Below are 25,960 nucleotides of genomic sequence, written 5' to 3'. Positions count from 1 at the left end.
TACACTCTATACAATGTCTACAATAAATCGATCTGCGTAGGAACAATAGATTTAAATGTATGAAAATGTAATTAACTATATTGGTGATTCTATTCTTTTATTCTTCAGAATATTAATTTATGATAATTCAGCAGATTTTCCATTGTTGTGATTACCATGGCAACCACATTCACATTTAAAATGTACTTAACTTGCTATTTTTAGAAAATAAAAACTTATGTGGGATTCTGCTTTGTCTACTTTTCCTTTTACTAGGCATTTTTATATAAGGGGTGACTTCGGAGCCCACAGCAGTACCCAATAATGGTGTGTAAATAATATGGCTCACTGAAACGAAGGGTTTGTATGGTTTTTCTCCATGATACTTTACTAATAAGCATAAGCTTCCTATAGCTAAGCTACAAATGTAGTTTTTGTCATCCATTCTGCTGTGTTGCACCTGTAGTATGCATTAAGTTTTTATATATGTTGTGACCTCACAACATTCCAGAAGAGAAGAATCTATTAAACCACTATAGTCCATCCAGGCCAAACCACAAAATGTAATGCAGCGCACCTTTTTTTTTTTTTTCACACTATAAATTGTGACCTCCTTCATGAAAAATTGTATTGTTTGGGGTGTGCTAGTGTAGCCATGGTTTTCATCATCATTATTATTATTACATAATTTTGTGATGAAATGTAGGTTGACTCTCAGCTGTATATCTTCACCTTGTTTCATAAATGTACGTTTACCAGTTATAAAACGTGAGACTGTGCATTAAACTCAGGAAGTCAGAGGTCCTTAATGAGAACAACACTTATTTTTTCCTTGCTGACAGGGCAGTTGATGCTTAGAACAAACTTTCAGCATAAAGTGGCCAGAAAAACAAGTAAAGGTATACAGCCTCCTTTGTTTACTGTTTTGGAGTTCTCACTGGAAATTATTACATTATCATTTCCTAAATGGTAACTTGAAGTAACACAAATAGTGATATAGAGGCAGATGGTGTGTTGAGCATACACCTTGTTTGTATAATGTATATTGCATGTATACGTTCTGAACACGCTAAAAAAATCAGCGCAAGCAATGAGACTATGCAGAGTTGGACGCAGTTTAGATACATCAACCCTTGCGACTGAAGAGGAGCAACTGGGGTAGGAAGAGGCGTTGTCGCATATGAAAAATTCAGTGAAGGCATGTGGACCGTGCTGAGGAGGCCTATGTTTTGTACACTAATGATGATGCCTAGTAGTAAATATGTTCCCCATGCAGGAGCAGCCGTATCTCGAGATGTAGACCTCTCTGCATTTAGGTAAAAATACGCTATTTTCTGTGCACGTCTTTTTGAGTACTGTTTGCCCCAATTTATTTCCAACTCTCCGTTGGCCCTTTTATTGCAATGGTTCATGCTGCCAAATTATAGAAAATACCTTTTGTCTGGTACATTGACAGTATTCACCAAGTCAGCCGAACGGAAATAACTATGTAAATTTTTCATAATCTGTTTGGAATCCTATTTTTATCATGTCACGTTATATTTTTACCTTAATATGTAATCACTCTGTTATCTACCTCTATAAAATACTGATGAGTTGAGTAATAAAGCTCTTGCAGAATATCCTTTGCTCATTTTTGTTTTACTGAACATTTATAGAAAGTGTGCTCAACAACGATGAATAATACATAACTCCTTTCAAATCTGTTAAAAACAATACAAATTAGTCCTTGGAGTAATTATTATTTTTAATAATAACTTGTTGGGGAACGTTAGCATTATCTCAGATTTAGAAGACACTTTTGAAATAAATAAATAAAAAACCCTGGTCACCTCCCCTTGATTTGTTCATAAGGGAGCCAAATCAGTCCTTCCCTTTTATGCTAATGGCAGATGGCAAACTCCCTTTAGAGATACTTGGGGCGGCCAAGCAAATCCCCTTCCTGGTGACGCTGAGTACTTGCCCTCAGGAACTGCTGGTATGAATCTCATATGCTCTTCTGTATTTGCTCTTTTCAGTTGCTAATTGAGGATAATTTGAGTTGTTTATCACAAAGGAATTACAACACAATGTACAAACTCCTGTAATCATGTATTCGTTTTAGTTTCTGTAAGATGTTTCACTTCTTCCTTGTGTATGTTCACATTTCCTGTCTACATTCACTTATGGTTTCTTTAAGTACAACATTCTTATCTCCGTCACTGACAGTGGGTGTGGGGCAGAAAGTGGTGAAACACTATTTGACCTGTCAGCATGAGGGTAAAATGTATCTTCTGTAAGTAGATCTTCACAAAGCAAGCCATTATGTATGGGTGATTTCTGCCTACAACAACCATTCTTATTTTTGATACAATATGCTGAGCATGATTGTAAACTGCTAAAGATTGTACCAAAATTAATTGTTCAGAAGTATCAGCAAGGGCCTTATTGTGGTGGGTGAGTTGGAATTAAGTAATTGCCTGTTTGTCCATGACACATGGGATACAAAAATTATTTATTTATACAGATTATTAGAAAGTAACGAGTAATGTTACATGGTCCATAGAAACCGTGTTTTGTTTTTATGCATTGTGTTCTCTTTTAGTGACATTTTTGTTAGTCGAGTTAGGCCTTATATCCACAAGGGGTAATTTTAAGCATTTAATGCATATTATTTTGAGCCTCTTAAATGCTCTTTTCATGCCAACAGAACCAAAATTGATGTAAATTAGTGGACTTTGCTCTGCGTCAATATTGATGTTACTGCAGTGTTCAGAATGTTAAGCGCTTGGTAAAATAGTTATTTTCTATGGCAGTTCTTTACAGAATAGACTATACTGCTTGGAGCTTTGAGAAAATGTATTAAAAATATCCTGCTAACACTCTAGTTAACACTGTTAAAGTGTTAAGGACAAATACTAGATTGTCTGTCTTCTTTTTTTGTTTTTGAAACATCATGTGAACCCTTAGATGCCTATTTATTATCAGGTTTTAGACCGGATAATTATAATATTTTTTAAATTAAGATTTGCTCAGATGTATCAAGAAACAAACGCAAGGACATGTGCTCCGATAGTAGGCAATCCTTGAGATGTGTAAAAGTAAAGTGATCGCTTCCAGAGGCTGCCTCACTGATACGCATGCGAGGTCATCAGACCACACACATGCCAGCTGCCATTGCTATGGAGGGATCCTAGTGTAGCCCATAGGTTACAATGGTTAACGCCACCTGAAGATAATACTATAGATAAATGTTATATATGTTTGAGTGACTGCTCAAACCAGGTGAGGTTTTAAACCAGACAAATTTATTAGAAATTGATGTGTGAAGCAGGTGAGACCGTGACATAAAGAGAAGTTTTATCCGTCCAGAGAGGATTATTTGCTGCAGAGAATGTATCTTGGAATTCTGCCTATTTCTTATTATTTTAGTGATGCTGTAAAATGACAAAAAACATTGGCTTCGCGTCAAAGGGGCAATTTAATGTGCTGAAGAACTCCTGTATGACCAGGAAAATGCATTTTTCTTGAATTGTAGTGTTTTATTTGTGTACCTTGATAATGACGTTTTTCTCTGGACAGAACACATACGGGCATATTCATCAATATGCCTATAACAAGCACCTTATTTAGGTATCAGTTTTGCTGTGAGTTGCAGCATCCGCTACTAAATAACTGGAGCAATTTGAGATTGCTCCGGTGTGGGGACTGCTGCTGTCCCTGCAATCGCTAACACCTGCAGTTACGCCGCTACTTACAGACCAATTCAATTAGCCGCGATAATGCGAAAACTTAATGTATAGGTTTTTGCACACTTCAGGACTTTTTGTGCGATTAATTTTGCGTCTTTTGTCTCTGCGCGCTCACATTTTTTGTACAATCCGAATCCACAAACTGGGATGCGACATTCTCCTGAAAACTGTCTGGGGTGTAACCTGCGAAAAGTACAGCAGAAAATGGGGAAATCCGTCTGTACCCCCCAAAAAAAGGCAAAATGAGATAGAGAAATTATATAGAAGTGTATTAGTGGCCCTAATAAAAGTATTTGGGGTTCTTAATTTGTGTCAGGTGGCTGTTTTATGCATGTTGCTATAACAGTGGAAAAATTATAGAAAGCAATGTTTTTGGGCAAAATAAATGCTGCGGTTAAATTATGGGTATGTTTACAATGGGTGCAAGTATATTTTTGTGCCATTTTAGAATACTTTAAAAAAAAAAAAAAATGATATTGGGATTAAAAGACATTGCAGTATGTGCATGGTGCTCCCACTAACACAATCCTCCACCGTCATTTAAAGATGATCTACATTTTCGGTTTCTGTATTAGGTTGAGTGTATTGCATGTTTATTTTACCAAGATGTTTGTAGTAAAAAACTTTTTATGTAGGTGGTATAAAATAGATGCGTTCTTAGGGCCTGATTCAGCAGCGTACGCAATGGCGATTACGGACACAGATTGAGCGATTGTTTGCCATCGCACATGCGTATTAGCTGCAGTGCACATGCGCAGCGTTCGCATTGCGATTACGGACGCAGAGAGGAATCCATCGCAAAGTGAGTGATGGGCTGTCAGCTTTTGAGGGTGGTGACGTGGGGGGTGGTCGTAAAAATGCAGGCGTGTCTCACCGTTTGAATGCCCTTTCATGGGTGTGTATAAATTAGCCACTGCGATTGCATACGCAGTATGAGAGCTCTTTGCTTGTGAGGAGACTTGCGGGGTCTGCGGCTGGTCAGACTTGTTATAAATGCTATGCCATTCCTCCATAATACATTGGTGGGATACTTAATATTTGCTGATATCCCCAGGAAACACCTGTTTCGCAAATATTTAATGATAAATAGGCCCTATCTCTAACTTTAAGACCCCTGAATTTATGTATGTTATTAAGGTTACTGACACTCAGAATATGGGGATGACAATTTGTACCATTAGTTTGCCAACTTTTCTATTTTAGGAGGAATAATTCCCTGCTTTTGAGATGCAGTTGCACGTTATCTGTTACCTTAAGCAAATAGTGTTGATCTAAAAACATCTAGTGTGACCTGCCACAAATTACATTATGGTGGCCTTAGTTGTGACTGGACCAGTGCATCTAGTGCTATCCACAAACCTATAATTTTAAAATACTGTTTAATACTATTATTGTTGTTGTTGTTGTTGTTATTATTGCTTTTCTAACACTATACGTTTTTGTTCATTTAGCATCTTTACAGATCACATCTATCTGATCACCAAGTGAAGACTGGGAACATGTTGTTAGTTTTATTTTGAAAACCTGAGCATGGTTTGTGCCACAAATATTACAGGTATGTGACCACATTATGTTCTCCTTACCCAGCACTATATACTAATGCCCCAAAACCGAGTACCTGGAAAAAAAAAATTTTCATTGCAAACTCTTTGATTTCTTGGCTTCTTAGAATTTTTAACTGCCTATTGTTTTCTTTCTGGCTTTACTATATGTTTTCGTCTGGTTACAGCTGATGTCTTGTTTGTACTGCTGGGTACACACTGGCCGATCAATTGAATGGCTGATATACAGTCCGGTGCATAAATATTGGGACATTGACAGAATTTTCATTTTTTGGCCTCTATTCACCACCACAATGGCTTTGAAACGAAACAAACGATGTGCTTTAACTGCAGACTTTCAGATTTAATTTGAGGGTAATTACATCCAAATCAGGTGAACGGTGTAGGAATTACTACGGTTTCTATATGTGCCTCCCACTTTTTAAGGGGCCAAAAGTAATGGGACTATCAACTCAAAAGCTATTTCATGGACAGGTGTGGGCTATTCCCTCGTTATTTCATTATTAATTAAGCAGGTAAAAAGTCTGGAGTTGATTTTAGGTGTGACATTTGCATTTGGAATCAGTTGCTGTCGACTCTCCATATGAGATCCAAAGAGCTGTCACTATCAGTGAAGCAAGCAATCATTAGGCTGAAAAATCAAAACAAACCCATCAGAGAGATAGCAAAAACATTAGGTGTGGCCAAATCAACTGTTTGGAACATTCTTAAAAAGAAGGAACACACCGGAGAGCTCAGCAACACCAAAAGACCCGGAAGACCACAGAAAACAACTCTGGTGGATGACAGAAGAATAATTTCCCTGGTGAAGAAAAACCCTTTCACAACAGTTGGAAAATCAAGAACACTCTCCAGGAGGTAGGTGTATATGTGTCAAAGTCAACAATCAAGAGAAGACTTCACAAGAGTGAATATAGAGGGTTCACCACAAGATGTAAACAATTGGTGAGCCTCAAAAACAGGAAGACCAGATTAGAGTTTGCCAAACAACATCTAAAAAAGCCATTACAGTTCTGGAACAATATCCTATGGACAGATGAGACAAAGATCAACTTGTACCAGAGTGATGGGAAGAGAAGTTTATGGAGAAGGAAAGGAACTGCTCATGATCCAAAACATACCACCTCATCAGTGAAGCATGGTGGTGGTAGTGTCATGGCGTGGGCATGTGTGACTGCTGACAAAAGCAGCAGAATGAATTCTGAAGTGTTTCAGGCAATATTATATGCTCATATTCAGTGAAATGCTTCAGAACTCATTGGATGGCGCTTCACAGTGCAGATGGACAATGACCCGAAGCATACTGCAAAAGCAACCAAAGAGTTTTTGAAGGCTAAAAAGTGGAATGTTATGCAATGGCCAAGTCAATCCCCTGACCTAAATCCGATTGAGCATGCATTTCACTTGAAAACTGAAGGGAAAATGCCCCAAGAACAAGCAGGAACTGAAGACATTTGCAGTAGAGGCCTGGCAGAGCATCATCAGGGATGAAACCCAGCGTCTGGTGATGTCTATGCGTTCCAGACTTCAGGCTGTAATTGCCTGCAAAGGATTTGCAACAAAGTATTAAAAAGTGAAAGTTAGATTTAGGATTGTTTAGTTTGTCCCATTTCTTTTGGCCCCTTAAAAAGTGGGAGGCACATATCGAAACCGTTGTAATTCCTACACCGTTCACCTGATTTGGATGTAATTACCCTCAAATTAAATCTGAAAGTCTGCAGTTAAAGCACATCTTGTTTGTTTCGTTTCAAAGCCATTATGGTGGTGAATAGAGGCCAAAATATGAAAATTCTGTCAGTGTCCCAATATTTATGCACCTGACTGTATATCATGGGCGTGACAGCGGTGTGTACCAGCGATATGTCTGAACGACGTCCTTCAGTCATATCGCGTTGACTGTGCACCACAGCCGTCGGCAGATATATTGGTACATCATGCTGTGTTTATGGGCGATCAGCCAACAGCCTGTACACTTGTGACCCCCACTTCCCCGGTGGCCTCTGCAGCGACGCAACCCTCAGCCAGCAGGACCACAGCGATGGTTGTTCAGTGTGTATGATCAACCATCTGCAGATATGTCTGTCAGGTGTGTACCCATAGTTAGACTCTAAATGCATTTAACATGCTTTTTAAATGCATATAAACTGACATAAAAAATATATATCATTCTTCTAAATGAGACTAATTTTTATCTTTACTTGCATTGCGTTATTGTAAATGCTGACTGTTCTATTTAAATGTTTTTATCTGTAGTGAGCCTAATGTAGGGTACACACTCTAACAAAAATGGTTTGATCGGCCAACCTGCCAATCGATGTAACAATTTGGCAAGGTTATGACCTTGTGCACACATTCTTACTAATCGGCCACCGGATGTGTTTGGCCAGAAGAACAAGCTGTAATGTCATTATCGCTGGTTCCTGTGGCCAGCATATCGGTGGGTTGTGTGTACACACAAGCAGATGTGAAAGATATATCGCATCTGCCTTGCATCACGTCTTTTACAATTATATTCTGTGTACACACTGCCAGATGGACAAAATTATATACTGTCGATCACTCGTTGGCTCTACAAATGAAATGTGCCCAGCATAACAGTTACAGTATACATTGAGTGAACTAAATGATTAAATAGTTGTGTTTTTAGTAGTTGAACAGTTAAGGAGAGCTCTAGTTATCGTACATTGTAACAAAGTTCAACTTTGTTAGCTTGCCTCTAAGGTTACATACTTTTGTTAACTTCTAAAGGTTTAATGATATCTCAGTCATAGAAAGATAGTAGATGACAGAGATATGAAACCATATACTCATCAGGGGCCTCATTTGGACAGTCCTCTAACATACGAAAGGACCATATGTTATTCTTAAGGTGCCCACACACATAACGATATCCTCACGATACGATTTTATGGCCAATTTCCTCATGAACTTTCACGGGACCTCCCTTGCCGTCGTGATCACGATTTGGAGTAAAAAATGTCCAATCTGACTAAAGATCTATCTTGCAGCCAATGCATTGTATCCCAGATTGGCTAATCTGCCCTGCAGCACGGCAGATCAGAAGATGCGATGTACGATGAGCGGGGACGCGCATTGGCATCGTGCTCGTGAGTATAAACTCACGATTCGTCGAAATCGGACAGATCGTGTAAAATGTCGCTATATGTGTGGGCACCTTTAGTCTCAGTAATACTTAAAATCTAAAAAGTAATGCAGGGTACACACTGGCCTATATATTCGCCGTTCAATTGATCGGCCAATATATCGTGCCCCCGTTGGCCAATGTGTACAGACGATATGTCTGTGAACAACGTCGTTCACATACATATCGCATTGGCTGTGCTGCACAGCCAATGAACAGATATGTCGGCTGACATATCTGTCCAGCGGCAAGTGTGTACGGGCGAGTCCCCATTGGCTGTGCACCGGGCTGAGGGGACACACAGCGCACCCCTCCCCAGCGCCGCAAATGGTTTTTTTATGTTTTTTTTTTTTTTTTTCCCCCGAAGGGGGCATGGCCACACCTTCTACGATTAGGCCACGCCCCCTACCTGAACCCAGTCCACCCCGACCCACTGCAGCATGCAGATGATGGTCGTTCAGTGTGTATGAACGACCATCATCTGCAGATATATCTGCAGATCACTCGATTTGCAGATATATCGCTATAGTGTGTACCCACCTTAAGGCCTTTCTGCAATAACATATCAGCAGGCATTTCAAACAAACTATTCAAGCTGTAACCAACCAGTCTCTAACAATAAAGCAGGAAGGTGAAGGCTTGGAGGGACGCCTGTTGCCGATCACAGGTCTATGAGCTATATTGGTGTGAACATAGTTATGAGTTAGTGACGCCATCTCTTTTTCTTTTCTTTTTTTTATTAAGCTCTTAGACAAAAACAAATGCAGAAGTATTAAGAATTACTAAGAGGTCAATTCAGTTACAGGTGATGTGTCGCAAGCAATGGGGTGCGAGGCGAAACTTTCATGTAGCTGAGCCTACCAACAATCAGAGCGATGGGAAAGTTATCAAACCATTTCCCACACTCTGGCTGACTATTCAGGCAAGGGAGATTAATGGAACTCCCATCACACAAACGCACGTGCATGTATATCTTTTGTATTTGTATTATTCCTGACGATGGTCTGAATGGACTGAAACGTTGAAGTAAAACTCGAGGTCTCTTGACCCAGCTATTTTGTTATTTATTGGAGTGCTGCCGCTACTGTCTGCTGTTTGTATTATTACCTGCGGAGGGCCCCCAGTCATTACCGTTAACGGAGTTCCGAGCCCGTGGATATATAGATCTATCTATCTCTATATCTATATCTATTTTTTTTTTCCAATACACCATGGCAGTCCTTACAATGAGTTAAAACCACTTCAGCAGACTACACTGATTTATGTAATATGCAACACTAGTATATCTGTGTGCAACGGAGTCTGAATCTTTATATGACATGCTACAATGCAGCTGCTATTTTCCACTCCATGTTCCGCAGTGCAGATTCATTCGCACACAGATATACAAGTGTCGCATATCACATTACTCACTGCAGTCTCATGAAGCAGTATGTCGCATTGGTTTGCTTCAATGACACATGTTCGGGTGAAAAAAAGAAGCTCGGCACAAGCCAAGTAGCATGAGATCTGGCAGCACGCTCACTCAGGCGTCTCGCACCACATGGCTTATTGAGGCCAGGTGTATGAGGGTGCGTCTGTACATTTCTTAGTTAACACTGTGAATGTTGTATATTAGTTTTCAAGAGGAAAGAGCAGTTAGAGCTACTCCGTCAGATGGGTGTACTTATATCCGTTATGTTACAAGGACAGAGTATTAATCCAGAAGCCATCACTCCTGATTAGCAGCTAACACTATTGTAACACTTTTTGGCTATTTCAATCTGATTGTACTGGATCTTTAATCGCAAACAGTATAATAAATAATAATTATGATTGCAACGATCCAATCTCAAATGTATATATTTAAAGTTCATTCGGGAACATTATTTTTCCTTGATGCTGTCTGAAATTAGATTGTTTAGGTTATGGCCACACAATTGGTAATTTTAATCAAATCCCATTGCCCATACAAAGTATCTACATTTGTTCCTCAGTTTGAATCTACCGACTGCCTAAAGATGGTTTGGGAGTAAAATCAAAAGACATGATTTTTATTTTCTCCAGGGGGCCCATTTATTAATGATCGCATTTTGCAATGCGATCAGGGCATGCAGTACCGCCCCTGATCGCATTGCAAAATGCGATCCTATCTGCCGGATGTATTATCTGGGACATGCAGGGAGACTGGCTGTCCCTGCGATGTCTCCGGAGGGCAGTCGGGGCTTCTGCGCATGCGCAGTCCCACGGACTGCACATGAGCGGCGCCCATTGCCGGCAGAGGGATCTGGCACATCCCTCCGCCGGCTGATATGCGGTAAGTCCCCATAGGCTACAGCAGCTAACGCTATCTTTAGATAGCGTTAGCTGCTGGGGCCAATATTGGGAATGCTTCCCATTCCCGATATTGATACATTTTGCAGCATCGCATCCCCCAGAGAAATCTATATGGGAGGCGGCTGCCGGCGTCAATGGAGGGATCGCAGCAAGTATCGGAGATACCTGCTGCGGTCCCTCCTTCATACATCTGGGGAAATCTTAGTATTTGAGGTAAACCCCCGAAAACAGGTGTTTTCGGGGAATTTACCTCAAATTCCCTTTGATAAATGGGCCCCCAGGTCTTTTGTGTGTATTTTAATGCACAAACATGGTGAAAAAGAATGGTACAGGGTTGGAAGATCTACAGTGCCTAGATAAACAGTCAGTAGGCCAACACCAGATGGTTGACATGCAAATTGTTGACCAGTTCAAATAGTTGACTGTTAAAAGGTCGACATGGACTTAGGTCGATAGTATCAAAAGGACGACAGGGTCAAAAGGTCAACACAAAATGGTTGACACAGAAAAAGGTTGACACAGTTTTTCATTATTTTTGGATTATGGTAAGGATGATTGTTAGGGATAGGCTCTTGGAGGATTATGGTGAGGATGCGGAAGGGGACGGTTAGGGTTAGGCACTAGGGGGAGAGTTAGGGTTAAAATTACAACAAAACATGTCGACCATTTGACCATGTCAACCATTTTACACTGTCAACCTGTTTAATGTCTATCTAAAACTGTAGGTCTTTCAAGCCACATCCAAAAAGAACTGCTTGTTTTGTATGTACAGTATAGGTAATGGTTTTACCTTTTTTAAGAAAGTTCACAAACACAAATGTATCCAGTGTTCTGAGAATAGATGTTGCAAAAATGGGCGTTTTCTATTTACTCACAAGTACTTATATTTATCAAAGTCTTCCACTGTTTGGTATCATGTAGGAAGATGATCACTCTTCAAATACCTGATGCCATTACCTGATAGAAAATGTTCCTAATTGTAAAATCTTTTGGATCCACTTTTTGTCAGAATAAGGAGAAGTCATTGCCCATTTTGCAAAATCGTGTCTGCGTAACTTTTTTTTAATCTATTTATTTCCACCTCCCTGAGCCTGTTGTTGTTACTGCTGCTGCTGTCTATTGGTACTAATTTGACAACTCATTCACAATATGTATATTTGAATATTTGGAAATACTGGGATAGACATGGAGGCATATAATGTCATACGTGCACAGCTATATGATCATGTGCTAATATATCCCAACATGCTTTCTGCTTCAGGTGCAGGCCTTCCAACCAGATCTACATTCCATGTAGCATGATCCAAATCTGGAGCTGAAAGGATTAGAGAAGTTACCATCCCATCCAAGATGCGGAAGGGGCAACTCAAGGATCCAGACATAGAAGACCTCTTCTGCAAGGAGGATCCAGAGACTGTGTTTGTAGATCTGCATGAAATCGGACATGGCAGCTTTGGAGCAGTTTACTTTGTAAGAACTGTTGCAAAACCATGGCCAATTATTTATTATTATTTTTTTAATTTTAGCTAATATTTCTGAAGTTTCCCCATATATATTTTGTATTGTCCTTGTAAAATACAGTCAGGTGGGATTTTGTTTCCTTTTCTTTTTTTTCAAGCTATACTACCCGTATGTGCACTGACATTAGAGGAACCGGAAGGGTTTTACACATTTTAAGAATAATGCACTTTGTTATACCCTGACATTTTTCTTCCTATAAATACAACTATTATACAAATATTAATACAACTATTAATACAAATATTTCTAGCAGTAAATAGTTTGCTCCAAACTTGATATAATATATGTATTTTTAGTATTTATTTTAAACGTAGACCATCTTATATCTTAATTTGAAACTTTTCACTTGTCTCACAACTTTTTTACACTTTCTAAACCATTTGGTCCATTTTAATGCAATAGTCCAAAACCATGGTAAAATATAGAATTTGAGTTTAAGATATTTAATTCTTTGACATTTAGGATACCCGAAAGATGGTGAATATTTCGGTAACTATCTATTAAAAAAGGTAGTAGCTGTGCATTTTACACACTAATAATAATATTGTCTTCACCTATTTAGGCCACAAACTCTACAACTAATGAAGTGGTGGCTGTTAAGAAAATGTCCTACAGTGGGAAACAAATGAATGAGGTGAGAACACTGTCATCATTCAGTTATTCACAGCAAGTGACAGTGGTGATACCGGTGACTAAGGAAACTTTGTGTTTTAAACAGAAATGGCAGGACATCATCAAGGAGGTGAAGTTTTTACAACAGCTGAAACATCCGAACACAATAGAGTACAAGGGGTGCTATTTAAAAGAACACACAGCATGGGTAAGTCATCTATGGTTTCTAATGGTTTCCTGAGTTCTCAGAGAATGATCATTTAGGTCAGGGGTGGGGAACCTTTTTTCTGCCAAGGGCCATTTTGATTTTTAGAAAATCATTCAGGGGCCATACAAAATTATCAACTTAAAATTTGCCTCCTATATTTGGTTAAAAACGTTATTAACTCACCCTTAATGCGATGGCTGTAAGTAACTGCTTCTCTTTGGTATGTTGCCAGGCAGAGTCTGGAGGGGCAGCCCCATGGATGTGTGACAGGCAGATTGATAAGGCAGCCCTGGGGTCCTCTCAGTCCTAACCAGCCTGATGACAGCAGCACTGACTGTACACACCCCCTGCTGTGCCACCACTGCCTGATTGCCCGCGCTGTTAGGGTGAGACCCTGTACACCCCTGCACTAACCAGCTCAATGGCAGCCATATGACAGCCCTGATTCCCTCCCCCCCTTGTGCGCTGCCTTCCTGTCGCCGCTGATGGGGCGAGAGCCCTGTATGCCACTCAATGACAGCCCTGACACCCTCATTCCCCCCCTGTGCTACCTGCCGCCGCTGATGGGGAGAGAGCCCCTGCACTAATCCGCCCAATGACAGCCCTGACACCCTCCACCGCTGCGCTACCTCCCGCCGCTGATAGCCAATGACAGCCCTGACACACACACCCTCCCCCAGCTGTGCTACCTGCCGCCGCTGACAGCCGATACACTACGCAGATTCTGCTGCTGCTGCTGACAGCCGACCGGGCCGAATTACTTCACCTTGCGGGCCGGAGGTTCCCCACCCTTGATTTAGGTCATAATGTATAATGATGCAGACCTTTTATGCAGCACTCTAGTATGGCAATTTGCTTACAGACCTGCAGTGGCATATCTAGGGTATTTGGATTCCAGGGCAAAATGAAAAACTATCCACACTACACTGACTTTACCGGACCTGGACTGCGGCCGACAGCGCCTACAGCACGAGCCTAGGCCAACCCCCCTGGTTACGCCACTGCAGACCTGTGCGTGTTCTTTTTCAGAGACACGTCACTTATGTCCTTGCTGTCATAAGTGATTCACCCTGATCAGTACTAATAAAAATCTCAGCTTAAACTTAAATCCAAGTTTGGCCAGGTGCAGAATTTGCAGATGCAAAGAGGTGGAAATTTATTTATTTTTTTCCTTTTAAGGCAACTCTTTCATTACATTATAAAGTTTGGCAGAGACAAAGGAAATCTAGGGGACTTTATTTAAGTGCAGAATATCAGCTGTTTCATCAAACTGCTCAGGAAGAAGAATGTGTTTACAAATGGTTTTAATTTGACAAAAACATGGTGAGTTCAGATGTCCGTACCTCAAAATGTGTTTGTTCCACCCAGCCAACTAGTTGGGTGGTTGGAACGATAATCGACCAGTGTGTGCGAGCAAATTATAATTGTTTGTTCGCTCCCATACGCTGAAAAACGGTTGTTGTGTTAGATTTTTTTTTCCAACTAGTTGCCCAATAATTGTACTAGTGTAGGAGGCAGGTTTCCAACTTTCCCCCGCAACAAAATGACAAGTAGACAGACACTGGCCGGTAGTATCCTACTACTTTTGTCACACTCTGCATCCAGCTGCGCATCTCCTCTCCTGCCTGCAGGGCTGCCTGTGCCCCTGCGCTACTTCCTGCCCAACCTGGACCTCTTTCAAGGCAAGCCCCACTCTGCCCTGGAGAGTACGGTCAAGCAGATGTGGAGGCATGGACTACTATAGATGCAAGGGGTGGAGCTGCTATGGGACCCAGAGCTTAGGGGGGCTTATCTTCCTTGTCAAAGTTACATGTGTTATATAAATTATTCACCATTGGGTGGTATATAGGGGCCCTTACAAACTTTTGCTATGGGGCCTTCAAATACCTAAGTTACAACCCTGCATGGAGACTAGCCCGGGAGAGCCACAGCTTCCTGACTGCAACTCAATGTCCACCTCCCAGAGCCAAGTGTACGTTACCTTACATTAACAGTCAGTATTACCAGGGGACAGCCTGATCTTCAGAGTGAATTCTACAAAGCAGCAGCTTTATCTGGTTATGACATCCAGAGGTGGTGTCAGCAATACAGCACAGTGTCCCTTCTAGTGTCAGTGCTCTGGCAAATTAGGAATAGGACATCTCTGGAGGGAGAGGGGAGCTGGGCATCTCTGGAGGGAGAGGGGAGCTGGGCATCTCTGGAGGGAGAGGGGAGCTGGGCATCTCTGGAGGGGTTGGGGGCGAGCTGGTAGGCAAGGTTCCTGGGGAGGAAGTACATTGAAGATCTGAGGAGGAAGTAGAGAGTTCAGCATCTAATAAGGGAGACAGGAAATATGATGAGGTAAAAAAAGAGATCTGATGAAGTAAAGGTTCTACGTTTAATGCAACGCCAGCCACCATTACAAGGCTGCTCTCAAAAACTGATTCAAAGCAAAAAGTATGGATCACAACTTTTTCCAAAGTCCTTTACATTTTATTTCACTGGTACGCCAGAGACAAAAGGTGCGTACATACTGGCCGATTAAAGTGGATGACTTAACGATATCGTTATCGTCAGTCGTTCACTTTATCGTCCAATCTTTTACCTAAATGATGAACGATAACGAACGATGCGCGTTCCCGCAGGTCGTTCATCTTTATTGTTCATCGGGCAAACATGCAGGCCAACCTGACGATATTGTCAGGTTGCTGCATGTTGGGAAATGGGGGAGAGAGCCCGGCGGTGATCGATATCGTTAATGATATCGTTTAGCAGGTGTGCTCAATGTCACAAATGACATTGAGCACACCCTGCCAGGGACACACTAGACGATATCGCTCAGGGAGCATATCGTATAGAGTGTATGCTCCTAAAAACTGTAAAGCGATCCCAGCAAAACATTTTATACTTTCTTTATACAACCACTTCACGTTTGTGCACAGTAATTATTATCTCAAGTTGCCCATACACCAGACCAACTTTCCTCCAACCATCCAAATGACCAACAACCATCGAACTTTGTAAAACAAAAAGATACCCGACGCTAACCGTGGTGTATATGGATAAAGTGTCAAAATTTGCTGTACACCGATACGAGAGGCTTCGCCAAGCTTCTCACAAAGAAAGATACAACCAAAAATGTATAAGGTGGCGCTAAACGACACAACGCATTCAGATAATAAAGTATCCTATTTTAATCACGATATCACAGTAAATAAAATACAATCTAAAAATGACATTAGGACATAGCCATATAAAAGAGGAAAAAAATCCTCGCTATGACTCAAATAATGTACTGAATTGGCACAAAATCCTATGTAGTAAGACACTAATGTGTCCACAGTCTAATAAATGTGTACAAGAAAATTAAACAACAATGTGTCACATATAAAAAAAGCTACAATACAATGTTGCAGTAGTGCTAGTGCACAGATGTTTTTAAGTTCCATTACAGTGGATTTAAAAATGCATTGTGCATATATTCAGTGTATCATTGGAATTCCATATACTCAGTCCTGAGGCACCTCTTTATGGCTGATATTAAAGAAGTAGGTGTGCTACTGTATCAGTGTAATCTGCTGAGCAGATACTTTAATAGCTATTAGGGATCAATCTCAATGTACTCCAGCAGTGTGCCAAGTCATAGGCACTGTATGTTCAGCGCTGGCTCTGTGCTGCGGAGCACAGTAAGCTCCAATAATATGCCAATGTCTGTAGCAGATGTTAAAGTAAGTCCGTGGCAGAGCTTACTCACAGTCACACATGGGATGAAGGCACAATAACCAGTGCGGGTCGTCTCTGTCTCCACTCCTAGCCGCAGGGATGCGCCGCCTCAAATGCAGCCGTGCACGGCAGACAGCGCCCAGGTGAAATAGGGGACAAGCTGAGACAGTCCCAAAGGAGTAGCACCTCTCCGTCCTTGGGGTAAATGCTCACTGTATGGCACAAGGCAAATGGTTTCCCAGGTTTGTAGAGTAGCTTAATAACAGGCTCCTTCTGTGACATTTCCTGTGATATCGTGATTAAAATATGATATTTTATTATCTGAATGTGTTGTCGTTTAGAGCCACCTTATACATTTTTGGTTGTATCCAACTTTGTGTCTGCCTACTTCTGCATGTTTTGAATACATAAATATCTGTTTATGTATTTAAATAAAACTGGGGTGTTTATATATTTATTTTTATTTTGACCACTAAAGAGAAAAACCCAAACTATGGGAAGAGTGACATTTATCTAGTAAATAAAGCAGGAGGTGACTGATGAATGAGAGTGACAGCTATGGAGTCTGTGTAATAATGAGAGGAGAACACCGTGAGCTGTGAGGGAACAGAGACAGAACAGGAATTATTTTGCAGGTAGGTTACATCCAATGTTATAAAGGAGTTAATGCAAAGTCTGCAGCCCAGCTCCGAGCGAGTTGGACAGCAGAGGGCACAGTGACACCTCACAGATCCTGCACCTAATATACAGTATCTACTTATACTGGAGGTGACACTCTGTCCCCATCACTGGGATGGGTGTGACCAAAATGAGCAGTGGTGCTACATGAGTGACATGAACATTTATTAAAACACAGTGACAGATGTGAGAGAGAGGGAGAGACAGGAGAGCGCGAGATAGGGGATAGTATATTGAGTGAGAAGTACAGGTTCCCTCTGTTAATATGTCACTGGCTCTCACTAATTAAAGTTGTCTTCACAGAGTATAACATGTGAGAGCAGGAGGGGGGGGGGTGTGGGTGTGTTTCTTCTGCACTGTTACTCCCTAACTGCGGTATGTACACACACTATATAATGTGTTCTACAATAATATCACTATAAACGTACATACTGAATCAATAAGGGGGTGTTTATGGAGGAGAATGGTGGTATTTATTATTACTGCATTAATAAAAGTCCCCCAAAAGAGATGGGCTGAGCTGCACAGACTGACTGATACCTAGGATCCCCTGCCTGAGAAGCACAATATTATCACCACCGTAAATGGAGCGTTGGATGTAACACTGGGCACTAACCATGCAGAAAGTGATGCCCTTCTAGTCCATAAGAGGAATATTGCAGCCCCTTGTTCAGAGACCTGGTTCACATACCACACACAACTGCAGAGGAAACGTCTCCAGTATCTGACATTTGGCTTGATAAAATACTACAGACCCAGCATATATGGGCACAGTGGCGTAAGTTCATCCCAGACACCCGGAGGCAAGTTATAATTTGGTGCCCCCACGTCACAGCCGCTGACACTGTAATGTAGCAATTCGCATGCAGACAGGATATACAGTAAATAGAAGAAGGCAGCAGCTGATGGTCTTACATGGAGCTCTCTAGTGTATGGTGACTTCTCACGTGCCGGGAAGGGGTGCCATGTATTGGGTGGCTGTGACGGTACACTTCGGGTACATAGTTACAGCCCTTAGTGGGGTAAATAGGTTGTGGGCAATGGATGAGGTGCCCCTTCAGAGCTGGAGCCTGGCAGCAGGTGCCTCCATTGTCTCCCATAGTTCTGCCCTTGTATGGGCATCAGTGCCATAAATCACCTCTATTCATTGTTGAATTTAACATGTGGTGTCTGGGGGCCATGTGCTACCACAGCGGCAATTGATCCTCCCCCGACTCCACCGCCACCAGGTTTCCTGGCCCAGGCATTGATGGACAAGAGCAGAGTGTGATAAAAGTAGGCAGATACTGCCAGACATTCTGCCTACTTGTCATTAACATTAGGGGAAGTTAGAAACTTTCCTGCTACACTAGAACGATTCGCTGGGGAACAGTCAGTCTGTTGCCAGGGATTTAAGAGTCGATTTTTGATTCATTTTGTGCTCCTGATAATGAATATGCCATGCTTATCTTTCAATTGGCTCTAGTTTTTGAGATATGCATATGCCTTTAATATTTATGAAAAATTAAATTAAACAATGTGAAAAATAGTTAATATATCTTTTCTGATTAAATTTGATTCGTAAAATGTTATAAACACAGGATAATTATATACATAAGTGTTAGGAAGCTATGAGAACCAGTTTTTGTAGGATTTTCTTTTGTATGCTTGTTGCGGGCAGTCCCTCTGCAGACTCCCAACAGTAATCGGCCATCATGTGACGATCCCACCTTCCTTGATATCTTTCTTCCATTACCTGAATATCCTAGTGGAACCCTTCATCCTGTTCTTCGCTTAAATCTCCTAGATTGGACGGGAAGTGATCTAAATGGCTGTACAAAAAAATGTACTTTAATACTCATGTTGGCACCTACTTTCTCTAAACATTTTAGCATGTTGTGGACTAATTCATTCTACTTGTCTGCCTTGTGATTGCCTAAAAAATTTTGAATGGCAGATGCATAACTCAGCTATGTTTCAGATTCGGTTTCAGTCAGATGTGGTAAAATTTGGTTCCTTCACCAGTTTCTGTATCTGTGGGCCGTCAAAAATTCCTGCCTTTAATTTTTCAATACTGAGAGATGGAAACGTTCGACAAATATACGTGAAACAATCGCCTGACTTGTCCAATGCCTTTACAAATTGTTTAATTAAACCAAGTTTGATATGGAGAGGCGGCAGTAGGATTTTTTTCCTGTCAATAAAGGGCTCATGAATGATGTTTGCTTCTCCTACAGTTATAACTTCTCTTGGAGGACATACGGTTTGCTGCCAGTGCTTTTGTTTTGCACGACTATTCCATAGGCATAAATGACAAAGGATACTTGGTATATCCACTTTGCTGCCCAAGAAGAAAGTTTGCCATTTTTAAATTGACACAAACAGACCACTGATGCTGAGAATAAGCAATTTTTTTCTAAGACTAACTTGATATTTTCATACTGTTCTTTAAGTTTTGTTGAATGACCGATAGGAATCGACGCAAATTTATTCCCATTGTGCAGTAATATGCATTTTAAGCTCCTTTTAGAACTATAAAAAAAAAGCCGCCAGTCTTCTGCTCGATATTCTGGTAAGCCCATCATCTGAAGAAGTTCCGGAATATTGCTGCAATACACAAGATTGTTATCTTGGCTAAAGAACGACAGTATGGCTTGCTCTCTATTTCGATACAACGTTATAGTAACATCCGGCTCAAGACAGTGCTTTTCTTGAAGTCTGGATGCTAAAAGCTCAGCTCCTTTTTTTTTTTTTTGATAAATTCAAGTCACGAATTAAATAGTTTAGTTACTTTTGAGAAAATTTGTTTGGAGTAGAGGAACTCCCTTTCATCTGTGTTGTCACTTGCACTGGATGAAATTAACATTTCCACATCATAACATTCAACTTCACACAAAGAACTGAATGATGGTACAGGTAAATCTTCTCTATGTGGTATCGGTTGTTTTGCAGAATTCATACTTGGGTATTCCCATTTGCATTTCTTAAATCCTTCACATTTACAGCACAAAAATAGCAGTCACTCAAGTGATCTTTTGGCTCACACCACATCATAGGTATGCCGAAATTAAGTCCTTTTCGATCACCTTTAGTCCAATTGCAGAGTTATTCCATGCAGGTTTTTCAAACTGTGAGGCACCCAAATCTGTTTTACTGGCTTATGTGATGTCCAAAATAAGCCTGATACGCTTGTTTTTACGAATACAGTTAGATTTTTTTATTCTTTTGCAACACTATATTTACCACAAATCTAAAAAAAAAACATCAGGGTTGTTAGTACACAGTCTACGAGACAAACTAATTTTTACAGTGAAAACATTTTGTTTCACACATTCAGTGCTAACTCCCAACAAAAGCCGAGGACGTACTGAACAAAACAAGCCAAACGGCGGGAAATTGGTTGTGGTGGGACAGGGACAGGGATGAACAAAGGAACAGGAGGTATGCTAACTGCGTCACTCGGTCCTCTCGGCATGCTGGGAGGAGGCGTGGCTGTGGTGTGAGGATGGACCAGCAGTGCACGGCCACGCCTCCTCCCAGCGTTAGTGATGAGATTTGAAAGTGTTATGTGTCTCAAACGTGACTACCAGCTACGTTATCACAAATAAAACATATTCTTGTTATTGTTGAAAGAGGGTAGTTGTTAAAAAAGCAAAACTAAGTCAATTCTGTTAAGTAAAGCGGCCTAGACTAGTAAGGTGCTTCAAATGGAGAAAATAATTTAATTTCTACTTCAGGGTCCATAGGGGGTCCACAGGGTTGACCTTGGGGGTATAGCTTGGATCTGGATCCACGGGCACCATACAGTTAAAGCTTTAACTCCCAGGATGCACTTGGGTCCTCCTCTATACCCCGCCCCAGAGCCACAGGCACCTCAGTTTCAGTTTGGTGCCGGCCGAAGTCGGTTGCACTGTGCAGTGGGGCTGCAGGAGCAGCCCCTAAGCTTTATTTTTACAGAAGAAAAGTTTTTTATTTTTTCTCTTGTTTTACACTTAATGCAGCAGCATAGGACTGTCCTTCTGGACGTCCATGCTGCCGCTTCAACACCCCGCTGGTGCTGCGACGCCAGTACTGCTCTGGGGATCGCAGCGGGACCCCGGAGTTATTCCTAGCATGGCTCCGGGACCTCCCTCTGACTGCTGCCGAACTCTACGGGGAACAGGTAAGCCGCGAGCAGCGCTCTTAGCGCCGCTCGCGGGGGTAAATGCAGTCAGTTGCCGCCGGTCTCTGGGGACAGACCGGCGGCGCTAGTAGCGGCGGCGGGCTCCCCTCATGCAGGCATACCCCGCGCTCCGCTGGACCACCAGGGTATAAGTTCCGGAGGGGAACTGGCATCCCTGGGGTTAAATACTAGCCAGGGGAGGCAGCCTTCCCTGGTTTAGCGGCTCCTCCCCTCAGCTCAGCGCGCCTTTTCTTACGTGTACTGGCGTCGCTGAGCTGCTCCTCTGCTGGCCACTCCTCCTCAGAGCTCTCCGACTAACGCAGGCTCCCAGGCAGGTGCATGGTCAGGTCCCCCTGTGTACCGCTCCCCTACCTAAAGGACAGTGTACACAGCGCTATAACTCCCCCCAGACACTGAATCTGGGTGGTTGAGGGCAGCGATTGGTGCAGTAAGTACAATCTTCCTGCATTGTATGTGACTTTGCTAGTGCTGCTGTCTGTACTCATTTTCTACTTGCTGTCAGCTTATATCTATCCCTTTGCTTCTCCTACAGCCCGAAGGTGTGTGGGGGAGGGGCGTTTTTCTATTAACCTCACTTTTATAAATCATGTATTTGTGAGGTCAGTCACATACTGTTGTGTGCTACACAGTACCATATTTTTGGGCCTGTTTGTGCTGCATGCTGGTGAGTGCGAGGGTGTTAACACCGTATGTCCTCTGCTGATAAGTATTTATTGTATAATTACTGTATCATGTCTGATGAGGAGACTGAGCACTCCGGGGCTCCTGTGTTGCTTTCCTGCAGACGCTGTTCTGCTGGTGTTAATGGGAGGATTTATCTCAGGATGGTCTTTGCGGGCAGTGCCAGCTGGCACCAGGCCCCTCTATACCCCCTATGCAGCAGGACTCCCCTTGGGCGATGTTTTCACAAGTGCTGACATCTATTGTAGATGTCGATCCCTACAGTGACCCCTTCTGGGGCATTGTCCCAGCACTCTATCTCCCATTCCCCGGATATTCCGCAGGTATTGCGGTCTCCCTCCGGGGCCCAGACTGTGAGACAGTATTCGGGGCTGCCTGTGTATGTCCAGCCTCCCCCTGTATCACAACAGTCTGTAGTGCCATTTCAGGGCTTCCCTCAGTCGGCTCCTCCGCCTTGGGTGGATGTTCTCTCCAACTCGGTACAGAGTTTGGCGCCTTCATCCTCGACTTTTCAGTCATTTTTGCAGGGTGATGTGCCACAGAAGGCGACTAAGCGGCCTGTTGTGAGTTTACTCACTGCGCAGGTATCAGAATCGGATCCCTCTTCAGATGATGGAGAGGTCCATGAGGATTCTGATTTGGATGCGGTGGGACCGGAGGTTGAGCCTAGGTCCTCCATTAATGTTCCAGCATTAGTTAGGGCGGTGCGGGCTATTCTCAATATAGAAGAGGAGGCACCGGTCCCTAAGTCGAAGTTTCCTGACTTCAAGAAAGCAAAGGTTACTTCTAATGTGTTCCCTCTGTCCGATCAGTTGGCGGATCATATGGCGGCGGCCTGGCAATTACCCAGCAAAGAGATTCCAACCGCAGAAAGGGTTGGCTTCTCATTATCCCTTTCCTGAGGATCATTGCAGGAAATGGGAGACTCCACCAGCGGTGGATTCACGTGTCGCTTGCTTGGTTAAAACCGCTACGCTACCATTGCCGTCTATTTCCTCTTTAAAGGATCCAACGGACAGGAAAGTGGAGATTTGTTTGAAGTCGCTCTCCGGAGCGGTGGCGCGCCCGTCCATGGCCAGTTCCTGTGTGGCTAAAGCCATTGAGAACTGGGCCAAACCCTTGGAGGATTCTCTTACGGACGGTGTTCCGGATGTTTAGAGAGCATTAGTGGCACAAATGAGGGATGCCGATTCCTATATTGGGGAAGCGTCATTGGACGCAAGCATGTTAACCTCTAGAGTTTCGGCTGCGGCTGTGTCTGCTTGGAGATCCTTGTGGCTGCGGTCCTGGAGGGCTGATGCGGACTCTAAAAAGGGTCTGGAGGCTCTCCCCTTTAATGGAGATTTGCTATTTGGTCCAGATTTGGATAAAATAGTGGATACCTTGGCTAAGTCCAAGTCTTCTTTCCTCCCTTCGGCTTCTGCGCCGGCTAGGGTGAGGAGCACTGCAGTTCGGTCCTTTCGGGTTCAGGGTAAGGCCAAGGGCCAGTCCTTCCCGAGACATTCAGCGACCAAAGCCTCATCCAAACCCAAGAAGCATATGGAATGCTTGGCGCCCCTCTTCCAAACAGGAGGATAAACCTGCTACCTGACGGGACGGGCCTCTCCCTGGGGGACCCCAGAGTGGGAGGCCGACTTCTCAGATTCACCCAGTGTTGGTTCAGTACCACCACGGATGCTTGGGTTCGAGAAGTAGTCTCTCAAGGGTACGCCCTGTCGTTTCGGTGCAGGCCGCCCCACCAATTTTTTTGCACGAGTCCTTCGCTGGACGAGTCCAAAGCTTCGCATCTCTGTTTCTGGTGCAGAGACCCAATGGGTCTCATCGCCCTATTCTGAGTTTGAGGCCTCTGAACAAGTACCTCCAGAGTTCCCAAGTTCAGGATGGAAACATTGCGGTCCATCATCCTGGCGATGGAACCGGGGGACTTCATGGTCTCCCTCGATATCCAGGACGCCTATCTCCATGTGCCCGTGGCACCGGCACATCAGCGGTACCTGAGGTTTGCTATCCTAAACCAACACTACAAATTTCGGGCGTTGCCTTTCGTTCTTTCCACGGCTCCGAGGGTTTTCACCAAGGTGATGGCAGTCATGGCTGCCCACCTTCGGGGTCAGGGTATACGGTTGCTGCCGTACCTGGACGATCTGCTGCTGCTGGCGAGCTCCCCAGAGGTGCTTCTTCATCATCTCCACCTGACAATTGCTTGTCTTCAAGCACATGGGTGGTTGATAAATTGGAAGAAGTCGTCTCTGATCCCATCTCAACGGATGGTCCATCTGGGAGCACTTCTGGACTCCAGTCAACAAAGGATTTTCTTGACTCTGGAAAAGGTATCCTCTCTACAACTGAGGATACACGGTTGCCTAAGCAGTGGCAGGGTGTCAATACATTCGGCAATGAGTCCTGGGGTCCATGGTGTCGGCATTCGACATGGTGGAGTTCACCCAGTTCCATTCCAGACCCCTGCCGGGGCAGATTCTTGTGGAATGGAGCGGGTTGTCCCGCCGGATACGATCCCAGATACTGGTATTGTCCCCGGAAGTGCGCCGGTCCTTGGCGTGGTGGCTGCAGTCAGCTCATCTCAGCCAGGGTCGCCCCTTTTGGATTCCAGACTGGGTTCTGCTCACGACAGATGCCAATCTCCGGGGTTGAGGGGCAGTGACTGGCTCGTTGTCTCTTCAGGGCCGTTGGTCGGCGGAGGAGGCCGTCCTTCCCATAAACATTCTAGAGCTACGGGCAGTGTACCGTGCTCTTCTGGCGTCGGGCACCGTTCTTCTCGGAAGAGCAGTTCAGGTGCAATCAGACAACGCCACCACGGTGGCATACATAAATCACCAGGGAGGAACTCGCAGTCGAGCTGCGATGTTGGAAGTGTCCCAAATCCTGACTTGGGCGGAGTGCCACCTTCCAGCAATATCGGCAGTCTTCGTCCCGGGAGTCCTCAATTGGGAGGCAGACATCCTCAGCCGTCACGACGTGCATCCCGGGGAATGGTCACTTCACCCAGAGGTGTTTCAACTTCCCGTGGACAGGTGGGGACTGCCGGAATTGGACCTGATGGCCTCTCGTCACAATTACAAGTTGCCCATATATGGCTCAAGGACAAGGGACGCAGGCGCAAGCCTAGTGGATGCGTGGTCATGAAATGGTCGTTTCACCTAGCGTATCTGTTTCCTCCAGTCTCCCTGCTCCCTCGGGTACTCAGAAAGATCTAACAGGACGGAGGCACGTTTCTGCTGGTGGCTCCAGCTTGGCCCAGACGTCCTTGGTACTCCGATCTCAGGGGCCTGTCTGTAGACGCTCCGTACCTTCTGCCTCAACGTCGAGATCTGCTGTCTCAGGGTCCCTGCCTTTACCCGGATCTGGGTCGACTGTCTTTGACGGCGTGGCTCTTGAGACAGCCGTCTTAAGGTCCCGGGGCTTTTCAAGTGCTGTCAACCGTACCATGCTTAGGGCACGTAAACCTGCCTCTGCACGGATTTACCACAGAGTGTGGCACACTTACTTTCAGTGGCGCAAGTCTAGAAGCTATGACCCTCGGGTGTTCAGAGTTTTCTAGGATTTTGGCATTTCTGCAGTCAGGTCTTGACCTGGGCTTACGGCTTGCTTCCCTAAGAGTTTATGTATCGGCCCTGTCAGTGTGGTTCCAACGAAGGATTACCACAC

The 25,960-nt window shown here is 43.5% G+C and overlaps 1 protein-coding gene across 2 annotated transcripts in view; it reads left to right on the top strand.

Moving 5' to 3' along the window:
- The window catches only part of TAOK3 (TAO kinase 3), a 213,513-nt gene that overhangs the window by 41,716 nt on the left and 145,837 nt on the right, over positions 1-25,960 (top strand). For both annotated transcript variants that reach the window (XM_088449247.1, XM_088449246.1), the window contains 4 exons: positions 5,162-5,265; positions 11,992-12,200; positions 12,814-12,885; positions 12,970-13,071. In XM_088449247.1, the coding sequence (XP_088305373.1) occupies positions 12,081-12,200; positions 12,814-12,885; positions 12,970-13,071 (294 nt within the window). In that variant the 5' untranslated portion in view covers positions 5,162-5,265; positions 11,992-12,080. The remainder of the gene's footprint in view (positions 1-5,161; positions 5,266-11,991; positions 12,201-12,813; positions 12,886-12,969; positions 13,072-25,960) is intronic.

Source organism: Taudactylus pleione, unplaced genomic scaffold (assembly GCF_031769625.1).
Source record: "Taudactylus pleione unplaced genomic scaffold, aTauple2 ptg000479l, whole genome shotgun sequence".
Classification (NCBI taxonomy): Eukaryota; Metazoa; Chordata; class Amphibia; order Anura; family Myobatrachidae; genus Taudactylus; species Taudactylus pleione.
The sequence above is the reverse complement of the archived record's forward strand: the minus strand, read 5'-3'. Positions and strand labels throughout refer to the sequence as shown.